The sequence below is a fragment of the Lupinus angustifolius genome, chromosome LG11, assembly GCF_001865875.1.
Source record: "Lupinus angustifolius cultivar Tanjil chromosome LG11, LupAngTanjil_v1.0, whole genome shotgun sequence".
In the NCBI taxonomy this organism is placed as follows: domain Eukaryota; kingdom Viridiplantae; phylum Streptophyta; class Magnoliopsida; order Fabales; family Fabaceae; genus Lupinus; species Lupinus angustifolius.
Genome location: NC_032019.1, coordinates 3482337 through 3506897, shown reverse-complemented (window position 1 = coordinate 3506897; position 24561 = coordinate 3482337). Strand labels below are relative to the sequence as shown.

At 33.9% G+C, this 24561-nt stretch overlaps 4 protein-coding genes across 7 annotated transcripts; 2 read left to right on the top strand and 2 right to left on the bottom strand.

Annotated features, from left to right (window-relative positions):
• Positions 3243 to 3818, top strand: LOC109360046. Its single transcript, XM_019604787.1, has 2 exons — positions 3243 to 3392; positions 3457 to 3818. The coding sequence occupies exons 1-2, from the start codon at positions 3285 to 3287 to the stop codon at positions 3649 to 3651; spliced, it is 303 nt and encodes a 100-aa protein (XP_019460332.1). The 5' UTR covers positions 3243 to 3284; the 3' UTR covers positions 3652 to 3818.
• Positions 5384 to 14402, bottom strand: LOC109359277 (synaptonemal complex protein 1-like). 2 transcript variants are annotated; one of them, XM_019603885.1, is made up of 19 exons: positions 14109 to 14402; positions 13931 to 13980; positions 13587 to 13794; positions 13380 to 13505; positions 13160 to 13258; positions 11172 to 11848; positions 10841 to 11089; positions 10630 to 10758; positions 10477 to 10545; positions 10303 to 10413; positions 9845 to 9952; positions 9651 to 9761; positions 9495 to 9581; positions 8274 to 8330; positions 8054 to 8161; positions 7808 to 7888; positions 7611 to 7670; positions 6946 to 7049; positions 5384 to 5700 (listed from the first exon to the last, which is right to left on the bottom strand). In XM_019603885.1, the coding sequence occupies exons 1-18, from the start codon at positions 14398 to 14400 to the stop codon at positions 6948 to 6950; spliced, it is 2724 nt and encodes a 907-aa protein (XP_019459430.1). In that variant the 5' UTR covers positions 14401 to 14402; the 3' UTR covers positions 5384 to 5700; positions 6946 to 6947. The 2 variants fall into 2 exon arrangements, with proteins under 2 accessions (XP_019459430.1, XP_019459431.1); XM_019603886.1 differs by having other exon boundaries at positions 5384 to 5638.
• Positions 17434 to 22057, top strand: LOC109360553 (cryptochrome-1-like). Of its 3 annotated transcripts, none has more exons than XM_019605524.1 (6): positions 17434 to 18151; positions 18550 to 18768; positions 19347 to 20053; positions 20661 to 21337; positions 21416 to 21457; positions 21619 to 22057. In XM_019605524.1, exons 1-6 carry the CDS (start codon positions 17839 to 17841, stop codon positions 21620 to 21622), a joined length of 1962 nt encoding a protein of 653 aa, XP_019461069.1. In that variant the 5' UTR covers positions 17434 to 17838; the 3' UTR covers positions 21623 to 22057. The 3 variants fall into 3 exon arrangements, with proteins under 3 accessions (XP_019461069.1, XP_019461068.1, XP_019461067.1); XM_019605523.1 differs by having other exon boundaries at positions 17435 to 18151; positions 20661 to 21457; positions 21619 to 21663; positions 21699 to 22057; XM_019605522.1 differs by having other exon boundaries at positions 17436 to 18151; positions 20661 to 21457.
• Positions 22438 to 24178, bottom strand: LOC109360554 (nodulin-26-like). The gene is made up of 5 exons (XM_019605525.1): positions 24028 to 24178; positions 23690 to 23908; positions 23399 to 23605; positions 23116 to 23177; positions 22438 to 22655 (listed from the first exon to the last, which is right to left on the bottom strand). Exons 1-5 carry the CDS (start codon positions 24166 to 24168, stop codon positions 22478 to 22480), a joined length of 807 nt encoding a protein of 268 aa, XP_019461070.1. The 5' UTR covers positions 24169 to 24178; the 3' UTR covers positions 22438 to 22477.

Genomic DNA, 24561 nt, shown 5'->3' with positions numbered 1-24561 from the left:
GAAACCTGAAACAGGTGGGTTGCTAAGCCTGCAATTAACGCTTTCCCTACACGTTCTTTGAAATTAATTTATAGTGCAGCAGTGCTAATTAATGCTTGATAATTCGAGTCTTTCTTGTGCTATTACTTCTTTCATTTTAATATTTATACATTGTTATCTGTAAAAAACATTTACACGATTATTACATTGTTAATCAGTATCTCTTCAAGGAATCCAAATTCCAGTCATCCATATAACTAACAAAGCATTGCTCAAATTTCTACCTTCTACTAAGAAAGAGTTATAAGTAAATGAGTCTTTCCAAATTGGGGAATGCCCAATTCTTTACCACACTAGGTAAGATAATTGGTAAGAAAAAATATATGATCCACTTATTCTTCTTAAGCATTATACCAGCTACACCTCAAATCGGGCCATTAACAATCACGCCCTAATTTGTTAAATTTAACTTATACGGAAGTTTATCCATCATAATTCTCCAAATGTCAGGGTCTTCAATGACATCTCATATTTCCAAATGAAGAATTGGATATCATCTACTCCAATGTAATCCTTTTCCAGATAAATCTATAAGTTGATTTAATTGTATATGTGTTAGACACATCGTTACTTAGTATTACTTTTGTTTCTTTTATCTAAATATTAATGGTACTTAACATGTAAATGATGAATGATAGGTTGAAAGGGTAAAAAATTATTTGAATAATCAACTTTCCTATGGTTTTATATTAAGTGAAGGTTTATATGGTTTTGTATTTAACAAAGCGGCAAGGTGTATTCTACTTTCTAAGTTCTTAATTTCTTAGACTATCTACAAGGTCTCAGTGCCTATAATTGGAACAACTGAGAGGATAACCTACTTATTTAATGTCCTATCCCGCTTTGTTCTACTTGATTCCATATGCGCGCATATCCCAAATGCTGATAAAAGGTTACAGATCTTCGAGTTTTGGTATTTGCACATATGTAAATACTCGTCCATTTTATCAAGTAAACACGTTCATTAAGTTTGATGGGACCAGTGTGATGGTATTCAATTCAATAAGGTCGTTGGGGTTGGAATGGGTCACACATTTTGCGTTGTTGCTGCAAAGGTAGATGAGGCTATGAAAGCCAATTAAAATACAGGTCGATCAAGAAAGACAAAAACATATTTTTGGGTTTCCCATTTTAATTATTCATTTACTTTTTTCATCTCAATCTCTCAAATTAATTTAATTGTTTGTCTCACTATCCCTTTTTAACTTTCATCTACAAAACCATATTATTTTATTGATATTAGGGGAAGGGTTAGGTGGGCCAGAAGATGAAATAAAATGTTTTTGTGAGTGGTAGTCATGGGGCTGAGATTCCAAATAGTAACGTTATAAAAAGTATTAATGGAGGAACTATCACACTTATACTTTCTAAATAACAAAATAATGAGAAAAACAATTGAATAAAGATTCTCTCTTGTTATTTTTAATAACAAAAGTGTAATTTTATTATAATCAAATAAATATATGTATGATTGAAAGTTACATTTACCTTTATTTTTTTAAAGTATTAGTAGGATACCCGTACATTCGCACGGGTGAAAACATATTTAGGTAGAATGTATTTAAATAATATAAAGTAATTTGTTAATTAAACATTTGCTAATGATTACATGATGAAGTTTGATGTTTATGTATCTTTTTGATGTAGTAGAGTTGTTGGCAAATAACATGACGTAGAACCTATTGTATGAAACAAATAATAAATAGTTATAAACAAAATTGATATAGTACAATTTAAGATAAGTTGTAGAATACGTGTTAGAGATTTTGAAAGACTTCTTTATAAACCACATTTGTTGTTGACTTTAGTGGTTTACCATCCTTATCATGAATTAAAATCTTCAATTCCTTCTTGCTTTTAACTCTTGAGATAGCCACATATAATTGACCATGACTAAATACTGGTCTAGGTAGATATAAGCCTACACTCTCTAATGATTGACCTTGAGATTTATTGATTGTCATAGCATATGAAACAACTATAGGGAATTGTCTTCTGATAAGCTTGAAAGGCCATGGACATTGGGATGGTGACATTGACATGTGAGGAATATATATGATATGTCCAACATTTTTACCTGACATGATTTTTGCTTCAAGCACATGCTTTGCCATTTTAGTGACTACCATTCTTGTACCATTACATAATCCTTCTGACTGGTCTATATTCCTCAATAACATGATTGGAGTTCCAATTTTTAACTTAATTTTATGATTAGGGAGACCAAATGTTGAAAGTGAGTTTAGAAATTCTGGAGTTAGTATGTTGACTGCTTCAATATCATTAGCATCAGACATATCAACTGAATCTGAACTTAAGTGTTCCTTTTCCTCGCCTATAGTTATACATTAGAAAATTTATTAGTATAAGTCTATAAATATATTATATAGGCGAAAGCAAAAAATTGAAGAGAAATAAAATAAATTTACCTGGAATTATGTTTAGAACATATTCATTGATTTGGTCAACAATCTCAATTGTTGATGCAAGTATTGCTCTAGATTGCAGAAATTGTCCATCCTTGTAGTGAAGATGTAAGTTCGGATAAGTGCTGGACACTATTGCATCAATTGGGTTATCAAAATCAAGAATCAAAAGTTCCTCTAGAATATCAACTTCAACACAGCCATCGTTAGGCTCTGATAATTTTCCATCCCCAACCTTTAGTATCCATTCTGAGAATTCCTTAATCTCTGTTGCATTGTCGTTATTTTGTAAACGCATGTTCTTTATAAGATTCAAAATTTTACATTGATGCCAAAGATATGATGAGTTAATTGTTGCATGTACAATATCTGAACGACACCCTCTTGGAATCACCGGCAAGATTTGTCTAAAATCACCTCCAAAAACTACAACCTTTCCTCTGAATAAAATTGAGTCATTTGTTGTTGTGCCCATTATATCTGCTAGACTTCTATCAAGTGCCTCAAAGCAAAACTTATGTGTCATCGGAGCTTCATCCCATATAATTAACTTCGTTTATTTCAGTAAGTCAACAAGTTCAGAACTTTGATGAATGTTGCAAACAGAGTTCTTAACACTTGGTACAGGAATTTTGAATTTAAAGTGTGCCGTTCTCAACATTTTTCTTTATTTTTTTAAAGTATTTGAAATTATGTAAAAAATTCGTTATTAACTCCGTTTGCGCGCCACGTGGCAGATACTTAAAATCCCCGCTAAATTTTGGCATTCAAAAACAGCATAATTTCGTTGCGCTTGCAAGCTAGACCGGAGAGAGAGAAATGGAAAACGAAGATAGAGCTTCGAAATCGCAAATCGCAATGTATCGCTGTGCAAAAGCCGCGTTGCTTCTTTGCCGCTTGAATTCACTTCAAAGAACCACCAACGAGGTCCTTCTCTAAACCCTCCTCACTCTCTTTTTATGTTTCTCTGAATCTCTCGCTCTTGTTTCAGGAGATGCAAAACAAAAAATTCCATGAACTCAAGATCCAATTGCTGAAAGAGCGTTCGAAGATAAACAAGATCAAGCTTTGTGCCTTACCGGAGCTATTTGTTCAGCTCCTGTTGCTCTTGTCTATTTGGACCTTCTTCTTCGTGCTTTTCGTCAAAGCTTTTGGTACGTGTGAAAGGTTCTACTCCACCTATTGAATTCCAATTAGAGTCTACCGTTATTAGTTGCCAACGAAAATTGATTGGCCTTTGTTGAATTGATTTATTGTGGTTTTCTTTTTCTATGAAGATTATTGTGCAATTTCCAAATGTTTTGCCAGATATTGATTTGTTAATGACCAAAAGCCCGTGCATATTTCCAACTACGAGTCGTTAATTTGAAAGTCATCTATTTTTGCTCAAGGCTGAAGTAAAGACTAATCCAATTTGATCAGAAACACCGTCATATATATTAAACAATTAAATGATTTATATAATAGTTGTTATAATTAATTTAAGACAATTAGCATTGCCCTCGCATTAAAAAAATCTCCTTCTACCTGGCTATATGAATTATGAAACGTTAACTTCAGGTAAGGAGTACCTAATTATGAATGAGAATTAGTTCAAAATACATCAACCTGAAAATGTTTACTTCTTTTATGATAAGAATAAAAAAACACTTCCAATTCTTGTTAGTATATAATATCTATGCAGTTGCAATTATATGTATTCAATCTACCATACATCATTTATTTATACTAGTTATATTTAAAAAGTTAATAATTATTAAATATGAATAATGTAGTGACAATGTAACAAAATTATTACATATATTTTTTTCTACTCTTGCTTCGTACAAGTAACATATATAAGACAAATTATTACAGTCATTTTTGGTACAAATTATTACAGTCTAATATAATGGTTTTAGTTATATTTTCATCATCTATTTAGAATAAATTCGTATAATTTAAAATCACAATGCATCATCCGTAACGAATATCTAATTGAGATCACTAATCCTAAATCATATAGTAATAAGATTTGGTTTAAACCATTCATCCTAAATCATATAATAATTTCTCATTACTTTTTATCTTACTTCAGCCAACGTCCATTTGCACATTTTCCTAGTTCTCATACACAATTTTGACGCACTGAACTTTTGTTAGGCAAACTTCAATAAATAAAAGGCCTTGATAAAATTAAGACCTAAGAGCTATTTGGTAGTTTACTAAAGTCATCCAAATATGAATAAGGGGTTGATCTAGAAATGTATTGTTTTGCTAGATTTTAAAATGTTTATGAGTTCGATTCCTGTTAGTGATACTTATTAAAAAATAAAGTTACACACTCTAAAATAGATTAATTTTTAACCAAAACGTAAGAGAAATATTCTCGATAGTACAAAAGAAAATATCACCAGCTGTGCCCTTAGGTGATGATCTTATTTTTTAGGGACAAAAGTTTTATCTTTAGTAGTTTTTTCTTTATGTTGTAGCAATCTTTTCTTTTAAGTGGTGATAGATATATTATTCAGTGGTCATAACCATATTCTTGGTGACAACCTCCATAAAAATAGGAGAGGACACCTGTATCACAGCATATGATACTGTTTATGATTAATCAAAAAAATACTTAATTATTAAAATTTTAATTTATATATTTTTTTTTAACTAATCATAAGTAATGGTATATTGAGTAACACACTAAATGGGACAGTATATGTGCTCCTTAAAAATAGTGATGTCTATCAATTTGACATAAGCAATTTATTGAGTGGTGAAAGTTATATTTTATCGAGTGTTGAAAGTAATGTGGGAGTAATTCTAAAATCGAATACAGAAGCTCAATTTGCACAACATTATTGCACTTCGACTCATGCAAAGTATTATTTGTTAAATGAAAATGTTTTAAAAAAGCAGTAGTTTGATATTTCGTTCCTACATCATAGCTTAGGCAAATGATAAGGCGATCCATTTTGAATTTACATTTACATACAAAAATCAATACAGTTTACACTTTACAGTCATGTTCCAGACTACTGAAAAATTTCTTAATGAGACATTTTATTTACAAAACCATCTACAAGTTCATTCAGTTGTAGCAGATTGTGAACTACATACCAGCAAACAGCTGTGCTACTAGGTATTAACAATTCCAAGGGGACTACCATCCTAGCCAAATCCATCATGTAGACAAACTGCATTGTATTTAGTTGTCAGCTAACAAAAATCAAATATCTTCCAGCTTCATGCTTTCAATCTCCAATGCATTTTCAGAGTCAAAACACACAAACATGCACTTAATGTCAACGAGATAGAACGAATGAGTGGGGGATATAAAATGTTACAGATTAGAAATAGAGCTTCTATTCAAATCTCAAATTTGAAAAATTAAAGAAAGTTTCCAATAGTTTATATGCCAAAGAAAGGAGGTCAAATCCATAAACCTACAAACTCCATGATAGTTGTGCTAGTGATTCTGGAGTAAGGTATAAACAAATAATCTAATTCACTCATGCTTCCTCTAATTCCTCTCCAATCTCATGGAATAATGGACAAGTTAAGGTTTTTACAAGCCTATAATTTCTAAGACGAGCACATGATCAAAACTTGTTGTACTCAGACCAATTACTAGGTCGCAAGATAGAATAAATCCAACTCTGATGCTATACAATTTAGACATTAGCCTATTAGAGCCACAAGGATTATCCTGTCTTCTAATAAAAACAAATCATCTTTCACAGCAGGAGAACACGCTTTTATCATTATAAATATTATTAACAGGGAAGTCAAGAGATCTATAAAGAAGTAAGTTTCACATTGTCTACCTCATTGTCTCGGGGATGATTTAAATACTTGTTGGACTACTCCTCTCATTATCAATTGGTTTTAGGATGAACCTTAACATGGTACTAGAGATAAAACTCAATTTCTCTCTTATTGTCATAGGAGGTGGAACCTTATTTTTGAAGACCATTAGAACTTTATGGTCATTTATATTTTACACATCACAATGGTATTCGATAAAAGATCAATTCATGCCAATGGAAAATTATAAAGCAACATCAAGGAAAGGAGGGACAATGACTCAAGAAGCTATCGACTATAAAAAGGCCTTTAGTTAACTATTAGGGCATTAGCTAGTGTTCCACATCTGAATATTTGACGAGCCTGTGATTTGCACATAATGCAACTAAAACAAGTGGCAGAAATGGACCAGAATTAGGGTAAAGCATATAGTACTATTGATAAAACAATCTCTTAAAATGTATTAAGATGGCACTGAGATAGATGAACAATGACAATGAGGCCTCGTGCACCAACCATCCTTTTTTTATTATATACAATTGTGTGTAGTCCGACTAGATTTAAGTTTATGATGAAAAGTCTTCATTGTGACAAAATTAATACATTGTTAAAGGGCTTCTGTATGTTTGTTAGTGAGAGGAAGCATCATATTTCTAAGGAAATAAAATTCAGGATTAGAGTTATTGATTGTAAATACCTCTAATCAAATGCATACGGATCATCAGCATATGGATTCAGAGAACCTTCTGAAAATAAATCACCAATATTTGAAGGACGTGGATGGCCTCCACCCTTCATGCTCTGCGTCAATTATATGTAAATATATATATACATACACACAGATTGAGTGTTACTACAGTATTACAGGACACCATGTTGCATATGCAATTAAAAAAAGGATTAATATCCATCAGATTTGGTTTATTTTTTATTTTAATTATACCATATCAATAACATGATATCAAATAACTCAAATCAATGTTGCACAAAATAATTGGACCTAAAAGAATTTGAAAACACAAGATTCTTATAGAACTTGTTACTAATCTTGCTTGTCCTCAGAAAGGATAAATATTTGACACACAAGATACCCAACAAGGAAAAATTAAAATGTAACTGGATTAAATTAAAATAAACCTCTAAACTAGCATGATCTTATTAGCTCATAGCCATTGTCTTTTATGGTAGTTTCAGCATTATGTAATAATGAAGATGAAAATGTTGATGTTTGAGAAAATATATGGTTTTTCTGTAATAATTCACCCAAATACATGAGAGCTCTGCACCATGAATTTGAAAGCTATGATCTTGAATAAGATATACATGTAGGGATAAAAGCACCATTTCAGTTGAGTTGGTTACCTTGACAACACTTGCAGGGGTATTTGCTTTTGGTGTATTTATCTTATGTTTTCTTGGGTCCTGATACAGAAAATAAGTTGAATATTCACATGCGTGTAAGTAGTGTGCACTTGGAAGCCAAGCCATGTGATGTGACAATGCAGTTCATGTATACATCTATACGGTTAAGTGCATTTTACAGAGAAACAGATACATGCCTCATACATGACAGTACTTCTCCTTTTCTTTGTGACTGTTCTTCCATTAGAAGTCTCAACCTCATATTCATGGCGAGTTACCTGCCCATTGACTTAAGGAGGTAAGGCAATTGCCAAATATCATAAGATTTTTTTAACTTCTATTGTCCTTTAAGGCCACCAGTTAAAAGCCCTAAAATATTTATAATTTGCTATATAACTGATGCAAGGTGCCTTTTCTTGGCTTAAAGTTCATAGAGAGGTCACCTTTTTATGATGCTTAGGGATGCTCATTGCACTTCCTGCCTTTGCATTCTCCACTTTCTTCAACAACTTCGGCACTGGTGTTTGTGTTGCTTCATAGTAAGGAGAGTCCTATGGGGAGGAGGGTAAGACAAAACCAACAAGGTAACTTGGTGAGAACATAATATCAACATGTTACAGGAAGGAGAAAGTAATATTTCCTTCTTTCGATTTCCAATCTTACTAGGACATGCTGGTGACTTCTTTTGCTACCAATGGCACTCCTCTTATTGGAGTATTCCTGCCACGTGAGAAATTGCATTATGCTACTTTTTTTTTAATTCAATTAAAATTCATTATAAAGGTTAATTAAATCTGCCCAAACTGAACTCTGGCTAGTGTATTCTAACACCTATCTCCAAGATTGTTATCATATTCATATGTTCAGCACATTGGCCATCAATGAAATTTCTAAGATCTCAAAATCACCTATAACCTATATTTTCAGAAGAATATTTAAGCATATGAAATAACAAAAACAACAACAATAATAATAGCAACAACAACCATACAACCCTATGATACCTCTAAGTAGTCAGTGTCGTTATTTCCTATAACATTCATCTTGAACATAGGATCTTGAAACACCCATGATTACACTTACCATACCACAGCATAGCAACTGTATTACACAATTAGAATCAAACCAATATCTATTATCTTTAAGAAACTAAAATAAAAACAACAGCAATATCTATATTTCTACTCCAACATTAAGCCTTTGGAGATCTGATTTTTATGCAACTTACCTGATATATTATAGTGTGCTAGTAAATAGTCCTAAACAAATATATGCTATCACAGTATCAGTAAGCATATTATGCCCGTTTTATAAGTGACAATATTGTCATGAAGAAAGTACATATATGGACCACTGGATCCTTGTGCTTCAATCATTTTCATGCCACAGGATGCATTTAAGTTCATAGTAGATAAGAGACAATAAAAAAGTACTTGTAGGTTTCAATATTACACAAGCAATGCCTTCTCATTTCCCAACCGTGACTAACCAAAAGATGACTCTAGTATTCCTACTACTCTTGACATGATTCTGAGCTGAGACAGCATTCAGTGCTAAATGTAAGATGTCCTAACGTCAATATAATACAAAATTACTACAATTGTTTCTCTAAGGATCCGTCAAGACATACAATTAAGTTGCCCAAATATACAGCAATTAATATGAAAATCTATTAACATGGAAACTATAAAAAGTGCATGAATAGTTTGAACCTTCAAGTAAGCTTCACTAGTAGTTTCACGTTGGAAAAGAAGCAATGCATATCATATAATATAACAAACATCTGACAAACACACTATATGTCCGTCTGAACATGCAAGTTAACTGATCTGACATATGAGATTCAAAACATACACAAAAAAGAGATTGGTAATATAAGTCAACCTGTTTTGAATTCACTTCTTGGTCCTCTTTTGGCTTGTCACTCATCACTCTCCACTGCAACTGCAACAGAGCCCTTTGCCTGTCTTCCTGCAATATATTCCAAAAACAATGTATGTTATTTGATGAAATTAATTAATTACATCAGGTATTCCATACTTTGGATTTCTGGAGATTCAACTCCTCTTCCAGCTTCTGACACTCATCTTCAAGTTCAGTTCTCAATGCTTTAATCTGAGCTTCATGCTCACTCCTCAAAAATGTTGTTTTCTACATATAATCAAGGTATCAGCATGTCAAGTAATTTCATATACCAGTCATAACTTTGACCTAAATGTGTGTCTGTGTTACACCTCTCTCAGTTCATTTTCAGCTTGAAGTTGGGTACGCCTTAGCTGTTCACTGTGTTCAGCTATCAGACTTAGTTGCTTCTTGTCATGCTCCTGCCGTATTTGAGTAACCTGTAATTGAGCAGGAAATCAGATGACTTGGTAGCTGGAAGTTTTTCAACATGTTTTTAGTAAATTTCACAAAAGAAAAGTAATGATATCATAACATTCGCAAAAGTGAATACCCACCCAGAAAAGATCATAGAACTATTTCAGCTTAAGATAAACTTCTTGTATTGGCTGAATAGAATAATTGCTAATCTCAAGGTAACTGAATATTTAAAGGCATGGTCATTTGAATAAAATAGCCTATAAAGTAATTAAAAATACTACTACAGACAGTGTACTCCAATGTAATACAAGATATCACAAAGTATTTTAGTAGTCAATAATTTTAGGTTAATGTACTTTATAATGCATACCAACGCAGTATGTTCCTCCTGAATGCGCATCAACTGCTGCCTTGATTGTTCTTTGCATTCTGCAAGTTTTTGGTCACACCCGCCCTCAATTTCTGCGATAGCCTTGTCAGCCTGAAGGTTCAAATAGGTCAGAAATTTTTTCTGGAAATTGTGTGACAAGGGCAAATATCAAACCTTTTCTTTTTCTATGTTGACAATTTCCATCTTCTCAACCTCATACTTCCTCCTAATGTCATTTATAGCCTGGTCAAACACTAGAAAAGTTAATGAGAAGCTATTGTACAACACATCAAGAACATTCACTAGGTACCCAGTTATATTTAACACCTGATCATTTCTCTGAGATATTTCTTTCAAATGCCTAGATATTTCCAACTGCTTAGTCTCTACCATTAGATCATATTGCTTGCTACCTTCGGATATTTTATTTTCTGCAGCAGTCAACAATGACTTATTCTGCAAAGCCATACAACAACGTAAATAATACTAAAAAATCAGTTAGGAACATGCAATATGCAGTATATGTTTGCTCTGAAACCTCCATGATCTGATCTTCCAGCTTTTTTTCATGTTCTCTGTACTGCAAAATATGTTGGTCTTTTTCCTCTAAGACCTTACGAAGCTCACTGACTTCCTTATCAAGAGAACCTGCATGCTGCTCTAGTTTGATAATCTCATTTCGAAATGTATCTATTTCCTCTGATTTATTCAATATTTCAGCCTGCAGTTTTTCTGTATTTTCCTTGCCTTCAGTTTCTAATGCTGAAACTTTCAGCAATAAACCTTGCTGCAAACCATTAGATATCTGGATTAGGAATATGACAGTGTAGGTTTGTAGGTAATTGACTAAAACAGATTAACTACTATACGTTTTGGTTCTCTGATGTTATAGAACTCTCTAACAGAATCCCGGCTTTCTCCTCTAATTTGGAAATTAAAATCTCTGCTTCTGCCTTTTTTGAGATTAAAGTTTCAGCTTCAGACTCCAAATTCCGAATTCTCTCACAAGCTAATCGACATTCATCTGTATGCTTTGCAACAGTAGACTCTAGGACTTTCTCAAGTTCAGTCACTCTATTGCTTAGCTCATCATTTGTCATTTGAATTGCACCCTTTTCTGATGTCAAGCTCAAGAATTTATTATTAAGCTCGCCATATTGGTTTTGAGCATGCTTGGACAAGGCATCTTTCTCCTGCTGAACCAACTTGAAGCAAGAAGCATGGAGAGAGGCCATTTCATCAAACTTACTCAAAAGGTTCAGGCTTTCTTTGTCTAAATTTACCAAATGTGCAGCCAAGGCCTGAAGTAGTCCTTCAAGGTCTTTGATTTCTTGAAGTGACATGTCATGTTTTTCAGTAAGTTCTGCATTACACAGTTGAAGATCATTCTTTTCTATCTCCAATTTCTCTTGATTGGTTATGTGACGCATAATTTCACCCTCTTTGACTTTTAATTGATGGTGAACCTCTCCCAAGTTTAAGTTCAAATTCTCTGTAGCCAATCTACCAGCTGTTAGCATTTCTTCTAGATTCTTTATCATAGTATCTGCAAACAAACAATTCAAAATATAGCAAGTTGAGGTTACTGGATATCCGATCAGATGCTTGTATGGTTCTGGTATCAATGGCTGAGATATCAGAAGAAAGCTATTCAGTGTCTTCTTAGGCTGTGACATTTATTATATGTCTAGAATCTCTAAGGAAACAATTTCCATAACAAATGAAAACATTGTTATTTTAATAGTGTCACAATCAAATTGAAACACCAGTTACTTCAGTCAAAAATTATATTATTATATTAAGTAATCAAGAAACCCTTATGCTTAAGTAACTAGTTAATTGTAGTGCACCTAACATAAAGAGTATATATATGACTTTTTTACTCTAATATAGTATTAAGTAAACAGGAAATCCTTGTGCTCAAGTAACTAGTTAATTGTAGACGCTGCACACCTAAAGTAAAGAAGACATATGTCTTTACATAGTCATGGCATTACTGCTTTAGTGTAAACAGAGTGTAGGCCATAGGGTAACTTATGCATACAACACTCAAAGATTTTCATGAAATATTGTACACTCTGTCACAGATATATTCTATTTTACCATTCTCACTCTTCCTATAACTCATGTCTTTCAACATGGTATCAAGCATTACTATCCACCTTGGAACCTTGGCCTGCCCTAGCTTCCTTCAAAAATTAAAAGGAAAAAAAATGCTAATAACCTCAAAGGAGGTGGATCTCCTTAACTCATCCTTTATTTTCCCTTTCTACCTCCAATTTTGATGATTGATCAAATAGGTTACAAATTAGAAAGTCGAATCTCGTGGAGAGCAAGTCGAGAGATCTTTGATGATGGTCTGATTTTGTGCAGACCATTGCAGCATCGTTTTCCAGAGAATTCCTAGATTAATTGCAGTAGCCACCACAGATAAAGGTTGACCGGTTCTGGCCATTCCCTCTCTACCATCAATAACAATAATTATTGGGTCCTGATTGGTGGCTAATCACATCCCCTCCTAACAGTATGTGCAAAACACATCCATCCCTTCTGATCATCCATCCTAATTCAAAATTGTTTAACAATATCACTGTTCCTACATTCCTTGTGATAAACACTCAACATACACATGTCATATAAATTCTAAGAAAATTAATTTATAACTTAATTCTCGACATATACTTTTGCTGAACTTATGACCCTAGTCGAGCAAATGTATTCCTTTCTGATCATCCATCCTAATCCAAAATTGTTTAACAATATCACTGTTCCTACGTTCCTTGTGATAAACATTCAACATACACATGCCACATAAATTCTCAGCAAATTTCATTTATAACTTCATTCTCAGTCTCACCCTTCTCTTGTATAACATTGGCAGCTCTGCTCTGATCATCTCTGTGCAACTTTTCCCTTTCATCTGACACAAATTTGAGCTCCTTTAGCTCATTATCACCTGTAACAAGGAAAAGAGCATATTACACATATAAATGTCACTTCATATATATAATTCATCAAACTAACATACATTTCAAACCAGATTTATAATCAGAGATAAATAACAAGATGGAACTTACGAGTTCTAATTGTTTCCTCTGCAGACTCTGCCTTCAAAGACAAATCACCCATCTGTTTATTCAAGCTATCAAGAGCTTCCGAACTTGCTGACAGTTTATTTTCCAACGCTTCCTTATCTTTCTCAGCTATACCAGGAAGAGGGGGAAAAGGTGAAAATGGAAGACAAAAATAGAAAACACTATGAAATTGAATAATAAAAATACTACCATTCTGAACTACACCAGCCAGTTGCTGTAAAGTCTCAGTGAGTTGATCACACAAAGTCTTAGTTGATGAGAACTTAGACTCCAATCCTTTCCAGAGTTTCTCATCTTCCTTCTGCTTCACCTTTAGCTTCGCGTTTTCATTAAACGCATTCTGTAGTTTTTCTTCTAAGGCATGAATATGCTCCGTCGATTTCTTAAGCTTAACATTCTGCGCAGAAACGTTAAGAAATTAACAATGTCTCTATATAACAGCAAAACGAAGCCCTGTGAACTAAACATATCAACATTCGCGCGTTACTCTAGTTACAACACGCTCAAAATCATAAACGAAAATCAGATCATACCGCAATTTCAAGATCGGTCTTCACCGAAGCTTGCTCTTTCACCAGTTTCTCTGCACGGTAATAAATCAACGGCGCGTGGAAACATTACGATGGAGATTTTCAAACAGAGCCTTCGTTTCAATGAATATTAAAAATAAACTAGAAAAAAAAGGAAATTAAAGCGAAATTTCGATCAAACCTGCGGTGAGTTTGAGATTCGCGAAACTTCCCGATGAAATGGAATCTGATGAAGGAGGACGCGAGGAGAGCAACAACGGCTTCGCAGTTCCCGATGCTGAACCGTAGCGCGATTTGAACTGGTCGAGGCTTTTGGAGATTGGAAACGATAGCTTCTGCATTGCGCAGATGGAAAACGAAAACGAAATGAACCCTAGAAAACTGAGATGGAAGTTTCTCTTCTCCCCACACTGGTCTCGCTCTGCTGCAAGTGAATTGTGCTTCAAATGAAGTTTGGCGCCATGATGCTGCATTTATAGCATGTGCCAGTGCCGTTGCGGTACGGTCTTTTTCGATTTTTTGTATTGTCTAAGTATGTTTTATTCTACCGTGCAATTCGTATAAAATATTCATCTCATATATTAAAGTCCATTAAGTTAATTCTCTTATATTTGGAAGAAGTAAGGTTATGCTAGCATATTTACTTAATGGACACATAGAACAGTGGTAAGGTTATTCTCTAAATTTAATCCACATATTATAATTAGAGAAATTTAATGGTTTAGATCTATTAACTAATTACAATTGATTGTTAAGATTTGGAGTAAGTTTTTTAAACTTACTTTTGAGATAAATAGATTTCTCCATATTCCGTAAGAAGTGATCTTATTTTGTAATATTTATCTCTTATATTTTGTAATATTCATAAGAGTGACATGTAGTAACTAAGAGAAAGATGTGAGAAAAATATAGGTGAGAAATAGAAGAATTAGAATAGATTTTTGTGATGTTGGTATAATAGAATAAGAAGAGAAAATGAATAGAAATATATATTTTCTACTTTTACTCTTCTGTTTGGTTGGATAGAAAATGAAAAAAATAAATGATATTATGGTTCAAATGACAAAAATATCCCTAAAAAAGATAAAGAAAAATATTATTAATTGATAATAAATGTTATAATTTTATATTATATATTTTATTATAATTTGAATTGTTTTTAATCAATATTTTTATATTTAAAAAAGATTTATGTATATTACTAATATTTAAAGTAAGAGAAATAATGTATGTATTGCTGTGTAAAAGTCTTCTATACTATCACTATATTATTCATCATTCATTTTCAATCATTATTTATTATCAAATAAAATTAATACAATTGAATGATAAATGACTATTTATAAATCTTTACACTATCAATACATAGATATTACACTTTTAAAATAAATAAGTAGAAAATTTTGAGAGTATATTTGACATTTCAAATAAAATCACCGTCTCTCTTTACTTTCTCACCAAGTTAGGGGGAGAAATAAATTATGGTGGGCTCTCACACCTTTTTTACTTTCTCCTCTCTTTCTTCCATCACAACCAAAGTGAAGAAATCTTCATTTTCTCTTCAATCTCTCTCACTCATTTCTCTCAACTCTAATTCTCTCATACTAAACAAAGGCTAGAAGTCGGAAGTGATGGCTGATTTGTGAGTGGAGCATCAATGATGTAATGAAAACCGAGAGCAGTCACATTATAATCAATAAGATTGAACTCAGAGAAGTTCAAAACTAAAAAGATAGCTCGTCCGTTAGTATTTATCTACCTAACCTAAGATGGCACCTCATCTAACCAAAACCCCTCCGCATTTATAATTTATGTGTTTTTGTTCCTTTTTTGGCTACAGTTTTCTTTCCCTCTCTCTTCATAAAATGAGATTGGAAAGTGAACAGGATGATATTCTTTACAGTGACAAAACAGCCAATATCACAAATGAGCACATATGAAAACATGTGCAGCCCCACCAGTCCACCACAAAACAAAGCACATCAAGTTGTAGGGAAGACATTTATGAGAACTTTTTTAACAAATATTATAATCAGTAGAAATAATTCATATATAGTTTAGGTATTATAATATTAATACTAGCTTAATATTACACATCATACATAGTTCAAATAATAACCTATAAATGTAAGAAGGTGGAGTGATTTACAATATCAATACATAGATGTTAAATTCATAATCTAATTTGGTCAGTGCACCAAAGATTATATGGCATAAGACATCAAGTGTTTAAGTCACTGCTTTCACTCTCACTCCAATAATCAGAGTGAAGGACACTGATCATTGCTCATTAGTCACTGAACATTCTGAACCATGGTCTTGGAGGCCCATGACCCTTCCATCAATTCAAAATTGACATCCACGTGTTTTGGTCGCCTTTTGTTCTTCTGTCAGATTTGGTTAGCAGAGTCAAGAAGCCCAGCTTCACGTTACAAAGAAATAATAACCCAATAATTCATATTACTTTTATAGGTTAAACCAATGCACGAGATTTGTAACTCTATTATTAATTATAAAAAAAGTTCTCAAATCTCACCCGAGATTTTTGGATTATGAATGAATTATTTTAATTTTATATAATATATTTTTATTATAGTATGGAACTAATGTTTTTTACAATAAGTGACTTCCGTTAGAACCTTCCTCTTATATAATATAATATACTTCCTCTTTCATGAGCTATTAATATTATATATTCTTTTGTAACAGTTGGGAAGTAAGTCATAAACCAAAAGAAATTAATTATTTATCAATAAAGAAATATCTTTAAGGCTTCATTTGGTTCTATAAGAGAAAGTAAGAAGAAAGAAATATGTAAGAAAAAGACTAGAAATAGAGAAATAGATGAAAAATATAGTAGTTTTTGTGTTGTTTGGTTTGAGATAAAAAGAAGAGAAAAACTTATATGATACATCTTGAATAGAGACATGTTATCCCACAATAATGAAAACATGTTATATCAATTAAAAAATTAAAAATTAATTATTTTTTCTTTCTATTTTTGTTTTATTATGATTGGTACATGACAAAATTTGAAATATAGTTTAGAACAATACATCATTATTCTATTTTCTCTCCAAAGTTGAAGAGAAACAAAAAAGTATGGACCCACCTAACTTTTTTTTCTCTCTTTCCATCCTCCCCTCTAAACCAAAAGAATGAAAGACTTTATTTCTCTTCAATCTCTCTTCCTTCCATTTCTTTCTTTCATCTTCCTATCCTACCAAATGTAGCATAATAGTACCCAAAAAAAGACACAATAAAATGTGAGGATAATGTTGCATACATGTGTGAGTAGTAGTGACTTGGAAAATGTTGAAATGCAATAAAATAAAAATATAATTTTAAAGCTAGCGACTGTATCTATCATTCTCAGATTCTCTGTCTTGTCACGTGTATAAAAATAGAAGGAACTAGAGCCGTGGATATGATATGTTTTGTTGCACAAGATAATAATAGATAAATGAAAATCTACACAACATAAAAATAAAATTTGTGGTTGCAATTTGTCTATCAATTCACTTGTTTGTATCCCCCACTAGTTAACCAATCTTCTTCACTTCCTCCTTTTCTCTCTCCTCTCTCCTTGGACCCTGTCTCTCTTTTTCTTCACTAGCAACTTGGGTGAAAGAACCAAAATAAGAATTTGCTGGAAACAATTCCTTCACCCAAAGAAATGCTAAAGTGTGAGGCAAGGACAAGTAAAAGATAAGAGGCAATACCCAATTGCAAAATTGTGTTTTTGTTATCTCTTTATGTCTTCAACATCTTCATTATTAATGAAAAACCCAAAATCGAGATAGGATCATTAAGAGTTATTAGCATTAGTTGGTGAGATTCAGTGCTATAAAAGAAGGTAAGAGATCTGGTATATGGTTAAGAGTGTGTTTGTGTGAATAAGGTTGGTGGATATGTCAAGTGGTGGATGCAGCATAGTTTGGTTTAGAAGGGATCTGAGGGTTGAGGATAACCCTGCACTGATGGCAGGAGTGAGAGCAGGATCTGTTGTTGCTGTTTTCATTTGGGCACCTGAAGAAGAAGGTCAATACCAACCTGGAAGGGTTTCAAGGTGGTGGCTTAAGCATAGTTTGGCTTACCTTGATTCATCTTTGAGAAATCTTGGCACTCCTCTTATTACCAAGAGATCCACTGATAGTGTTTCTGCTTTATTAGAGGTTGTTAAGTCCACTGGTGCTACTCAACTTTTCTTTAATCACTTATATGGTAAGTTTGAATAACTTTGGCTTCATATGTTTCTGTCTGTTACCTCATATGTTTCTGTAGTTATCATTCTACTTTGTTTTGTTACAACAATTCATATTTTGGTTGGTTTATTGCTTAGTAATGATACTGATAAACAAAACAATATCATGGTAGGTTTTAGGATCCTTGATTGTATCGGTTCGGAGTGTCTCCTTTATCGTTTTGGTAAATTGTGTTTGTTATTAGTTAGGTAGAAATTTATGGCACAAGGCATCATCATTGTTTGATTTCTTATTTTACTTCCCACTTAGTACTGTATGGCGGTTGTTTCTGCTTTGTGATGATATTTTACTTCAATTCATCAATTCTTGGATTAAAGACTGTCCCTAAATGACTAGTTGTAATTTTCTGTGTTGCAGATCCGTTGTCACTTATCAGGGATCACCGATCAAAGGAGGTTCTGACTGCTCATGGCATAACCGTGCGCTCCTTTAATTCGGACTTATTGTATGAACCGTGGGATGTCAATGATGACCATGGCCAACCATTCACAACTTTCGATGCTTTTTGGGAAAGATGCCTTAACATGCCTTATGACCCACAATCACCTTCTCTCCCACCTAAAAGGATTATTCCAGGTCTACTTTTGTTCAATTCTTTCCTTATCCTGGTATTTCTTTGAACTTTTTATTGAAGATATTGATTGGTTGCCAACTGCACAACTCATTGAGCTCTACTAGTACGTGTTTGAATTCAGAATTAGTGAACAAAATATTCGAATTAATGAGCATCTCATTGAGCTCTTCTGGTACTTGTTTGAATTCATAATTAATGAACAAATTATTCAAATTCTGCTTTAAACCTTTTGAAATTTGAACATAGCAATAAGGTTCAAAAGAAAAAGCATATTATATAACATGATGCAGTTCATTTTAATTTTTATAGGAAATTACAATTTTATTTATCTTTGTGCCTAATTAACTATCAGGCTTCCAAATGTAAAATTCAACAAATATCTATTGAGTTGCTCAATTCTGGCTTCTGGTGTTGATATTAGCTTGTCTGCATCTGTTGTATCTTATTACAATTATATTTTCTTTATATATGTGTGCTTGGAGCACTTGCTACTGCTTTTGTTTGAGGCATTGTCATTTTGTCATGAACCATTAGTCTGGACTATAATATGCACTTTCTGATATATCTTCCCCTCTTCCAGGAGATACATCAAGGTGCCCGGGTGATACATTGGTGTTTGAAGATGAATCAGAGAAGTCGAGCAATGCACTTCTTGCTCGAGCATGGTCACCCGGGTGGAGTAATGCAGACAAGGCTTTGACAACATTTATAAATGGTCCACTGATTGAGTACTCAGAAAATCGCCGGAAGGCTGACAGTGCCACAACCTCATTTCTGTCCCCTCATTTGCATTTTGGTGAGGTGAGTGTCAAGAAAGTTTTCCATCTTGTTCGGATCAAGCAAGTGCTTTGGGCCAATGAAGGAAATAAGGCTGGTGAAGAAAGTGTTAACTTGTTTCTCAAGTCTATTGGGCTTAGAGAGTATTCAAGGTATATCAGTTTCAACCATCCATATAGTCATGAAAGGCCTCTTCTAGGGCACCTCAAGTTTTTTCCTTGGATGGTGAATGAAGGCTATTTTAAGGCGTGGAGACAAGGAAGAACAGGTTACCCATTGGTGGATGCTGGCATGAGAGAGTTGTGGGCCACTGGTTGGCTTCATGATCGGATACGTGTTGTAGTTTCTAGTTTCTTTGTAAAGGTTCTACAGCTTCCTTGGAGATGGGGAATGAAGTATTTCTGGGATACCCTGTTGGATGCTGATCTTGAGAGTGATGCTCTTGGTTGGCAGTACATAACTGGTACTCTACCTGATGGTCGCGAATTTGACCGAATTGATAATCCGCAGGTGCAGTTGCTTCTGTCAAAGTTAGCATGATATTGACCATTTAGATGAATGATCATCTGTTTGCATCTTCTTTGTTGTGTTTTGTAATCTTGAATGGAAAATCATGACATGCGTATCTCGATCCTCTTACATATTCTGTTTTGGTTTCTATAATTTTTCACATAGTCATAGATTCTCATTTCTGCTATTGAGAGTTTTTCCTGAGTTAAATAAAACAATAATGCTTTCTGTTACCTTCTCTAGAGTCTAGACTTCTCCAAATATTCTAATGTGAAAAGGCTATCTGATATGGCATCTGAATTTCTTTGTGGAAAAGCTTCAATCCTTGAAATTCTCGGGATAGACAATATCCTTTCGCTTTCTCTGAGCCTTTTCCCTATTGAAAATTGTAGTCATTTATCCCTATGAGGTTTAAGTTTTTTGTTTTTTGTTTTTATAAATGTTTAGATTGATTTCTTTTTCCTCTAATGTTAGGGGGAATTGGATTGAATTCTCACACTGTAATTATGAACTTTGATATTTTGAGTTAGATGCTATTTGAATGCTTAAAATGATACATTTGTAGTGATAGAGGCACTTAATTCAGTTATTTGGTTTTCTATTCTAGTTCGAGGGATACAGATTTGACCCCAACGGAGAATATGTAAGACGCTGGCTTCCTGAGCTTTCCAGATTACCAACTCAATGGATACATCATCCATGGAATGCGCCAGAATCTGTAATCCAAGCTGCTGGTATTGAACTTGGATCAAACTACCCTCTTCCAATTGTGGGAATAGATGAAGCAAAAGCAAGACTGCAACAAGCACTTCTACAAATGTGGCAACAAGAAGCAGCTTATAGAGCTGCAACTGAAAATGGGACAGAGGAAGGGCTTGGAGATTCCTTTGAGTCAACCCCTATTGCTTTTCCCGATGACATACAAATGGAGGAAAGACATGAACCTGTTAGGAACAATCCTCCTGCTGCTGCAGCTACTCGGCGCTATGAGGATCAGATGGTCCCGAGCATCACTTCTTCCTTGGTGAGAGTGGAAGAGGAAGAAACTTCTTTGGATGTTCAAAACTCGGCAGAAGAGAGCAGAGCTGAAGTTCCAGTGAATGTGATTGCACAACAAAATGCAAGAGAGACAGTGTTGCGCACTGCTACCAGGAACACTCAACTACCGCATAACAATAATACAATGTGGTTGAGAAATGCAGCCGAAGATTCTACTGCCGAATCTTCAAGTAGTACTAGGAGAGAAAGGGGTGGAGGAGAAGTTCCGGTGTGGTCTCCCACAGCTTCTAGTTACCCAGAGCCATTTGTAGATGATGAAAATGGTATAGGACCCAGTTCATCTTACTTGCAGAGGCATCCTCAGTCTCACCAATTGATGAATTGGACAAGGTTACCTCAGACTGGGTGAGATTTCTCAAACCACTGATAACACATCTTACTTGCAGAGATTTCTAATTTATTTATTATGGAAATCATCGCGCCAATGTTTTGGATGATGTTGTTTCTGATCTAATGGTTATGGTATTTTTCTTGTCTTGTTGTTACAATCAATATTTTGACTACAGGTAACTCACTTCTAAAACAAGCAGACTAGAGAAGCAGGTAGGTGGAAAGTGCATTCTCCTCTTCTTCCGGAAAGTGAGACGGAGAACCTCGCATCGGGCATGCATATACTTGTGTTCATTTCCTACTTCTTAAACCAGTCATGACATTTATTAACGGCTGACTTCCAAATGTGTATGAAAAATTCAATTCATACAGGCAGTTTCATCTGCAGTCTCTTTTGTTTTCTTTTACAATATGTGTAGGCCTACAAGTATAGTATATTTTGTGCAGTGAGGAAGAAGGAACCACTAGTGGATCTTTACTCCTCTAATAAACTCATGTTTGTGATTATCATTTCAGGTAGATATATCACTTTTATAATCTCTGCCTTCTTCACTTAAGTTTAATAGTGTAAAGTTTCTTTACATTATCATGAAAAATGTTGGACTTTCTAGATAATTGTTGACAGTCAAGCTTTTTAAATGATCTAGCAATATAATATTAGGTGATAGTGTTTTTTGGTGTGCATTAAAGTTAAATCATGTATATATTTTCTTTCCTGTGTATCCTTGTTGCCCGCTTTAAAGTTAACTCATATTGGTGCTCACATTTCTGAATTCTCTATATTGAGTTCTAAACGACACTGCTAAAACAAATTCCACTTGTTTTCAGAAATGTGCTATTCTTGAGTGAAGAGATACAAATTCTAGCAACATATATAGTACTTTATAGCTTACCAAAAATATTTATTACATATACATACATACACAACGGCACAACCCTCTGATATTTCTGAATATGATCCCAAGCTTGCAATCATTATTAATGCCATGCACACTTATAGAAGAACCGCTAAAGTAACTTGTTTCCCAAACTTGATTATGTGCGGTCTTCAGGTTTAGCTGGTTTGGATACCCTTAGGAACTTGTAAAGCACAGTTGCAAAGATAGCTCCCAGAGTAGGGCCTATGAGATAAACCCAAATGTTTTTGTAAACACCAGAGACTATGGCAGGGCCTAAACTCCTTGCAGGATTCATGGATGCTCCAGTAATGGGCCTTCAGAAAAATGTAATTGCTTCAGTTATCAGCACTTTCAAATTCCACAAAAATATATAAGGACAATAGTTTATATTTTAAGAATGTGAGAATAGTGAATCTTAACCATTTTACTTGACCGTAGGATTTCTTGAATCTTCAACATTAGATTATAAATGTATATATGCTACTTTTTAAGAGGACATAGCATCTTGGGAGCACAGCTGCTGTCCCATAGTTTGTGTCACTCCATGTGCCATGTGTTTGTGATTGGTCAGAAAAATATTTAATAATTAAATTTTAACTTAAATATATTTTTTCTGACCAATCATAAGTCCATGACACATGAAATGACACAAACTGTGGGACAACAGATGTGTACCCTTCAAATACAAACTCTTCCCTAGGAGACTATGACTCTATGTCCATCAATAGAAGCAGTTTTTTTTTTTTGAGATATCTATAGAAGCAGTTTGTTTACCCAGCAATGATGACGTTAATAAGAACTGAAATGCCTATTGCAGCTCCTGCAAGGTCTTTGCTCTGTGTCAATCAATGAAAAGGTGTTTAATTAGTTTCTAGATAACTGAACATGCAACACTTAAAGAAGGTATCAAATAGAGTCTGATAATCAATATACATACATAAAGGGTTCTACTTTTGAACTTAATATTGAATATTATAGCCATGGAACATGCATAGAAATAGAAACATCAACATAACAATGCCTAAGATAATCCATTGCATATTATAATAAAAACTACCCCTCTATGATCAGTGGCAACACCACAAATAGTGAGCACCAGTATAGAAGTGATTATGAATTCCCACACCAAAGCTTCAAGGTGAGAAGTTGAACTAGTGAATTGAGTCACTGTCACTCCAATATCAACCTTATCATGATACAACACTTTGAGGGTGAAGATGGCCAGTGTTGCACTCATAAACTGGCACAACACATAAATAGGTACCTAAGAAACAATACAAAAGATAAATGTCAAGCACCATTTAACCTTTACATGATTTAATTGGAGCTATTAGAAAGCGTGGCTTACAAGTTTCAATTGAATTTTTCGCACTGTTGCCAAAGCAATTGTAACTGCAGGATTGAAATGGCCACCAGAAACATGACCAACTGAATAAATAGCCACTGTCAAAGCTAGACCCGCAACCATAGCTATGCCTACTATTGTAAGTGGCAACGTCTCGTTAATAAGAGCAGCACCACACCCTGCAAATATAAGAATGTATGTACCTACGAACTCAGCAATAGCCTACATAAAAAAACATATTAGACACATTAGCATAAAACAAATGAACTACATATAACGTTAATGATCCTACATATATGTCTTGATCATTAATTTTGAAGTTTTTTCAGGCTTTTAGCTACCTTTTGAATGGTAGATGGAGAGTGTTCAGGCTCATGGGTAGCTATTTGGTCCTGATTGGACTTTCTTTGCCTATGTGCTTTTTCAGGAGGGAATTCAGGTTTAGGTGGAGAATCAACCATAACTGTTAGTGAATCAGCCATAATAGCACTTGGATGTCAAAGCTTAGGGGAAAGTGCAGCTACAAATTCGTTCTCTTATATGAACACATGCAATGCCTTGTGAAGTTGGCAGCCATGTGCACGAGACTCCTACTTAATGAGATATCGGTAGTTTAAATTACACAACTTTACCCCTTATGCGAAGAGTGATTGTTTCCAATATTTGAAACTGTGATTTCTTATTGGCTAAGTATATTATGAAATGCAATATTTCTCTTATGAATTCTGAATGAGATTTTAAAATAAAAAGTATCACATCATAAAACCTGACCTTGAAAATGAGATTTTAGTTTTTTATCCACTTATCTACAACAGAAAACGGCCAAAACGATTTGGAGGTTACAAGAGTTAAATTATATGTTCATTGGTCGGAGT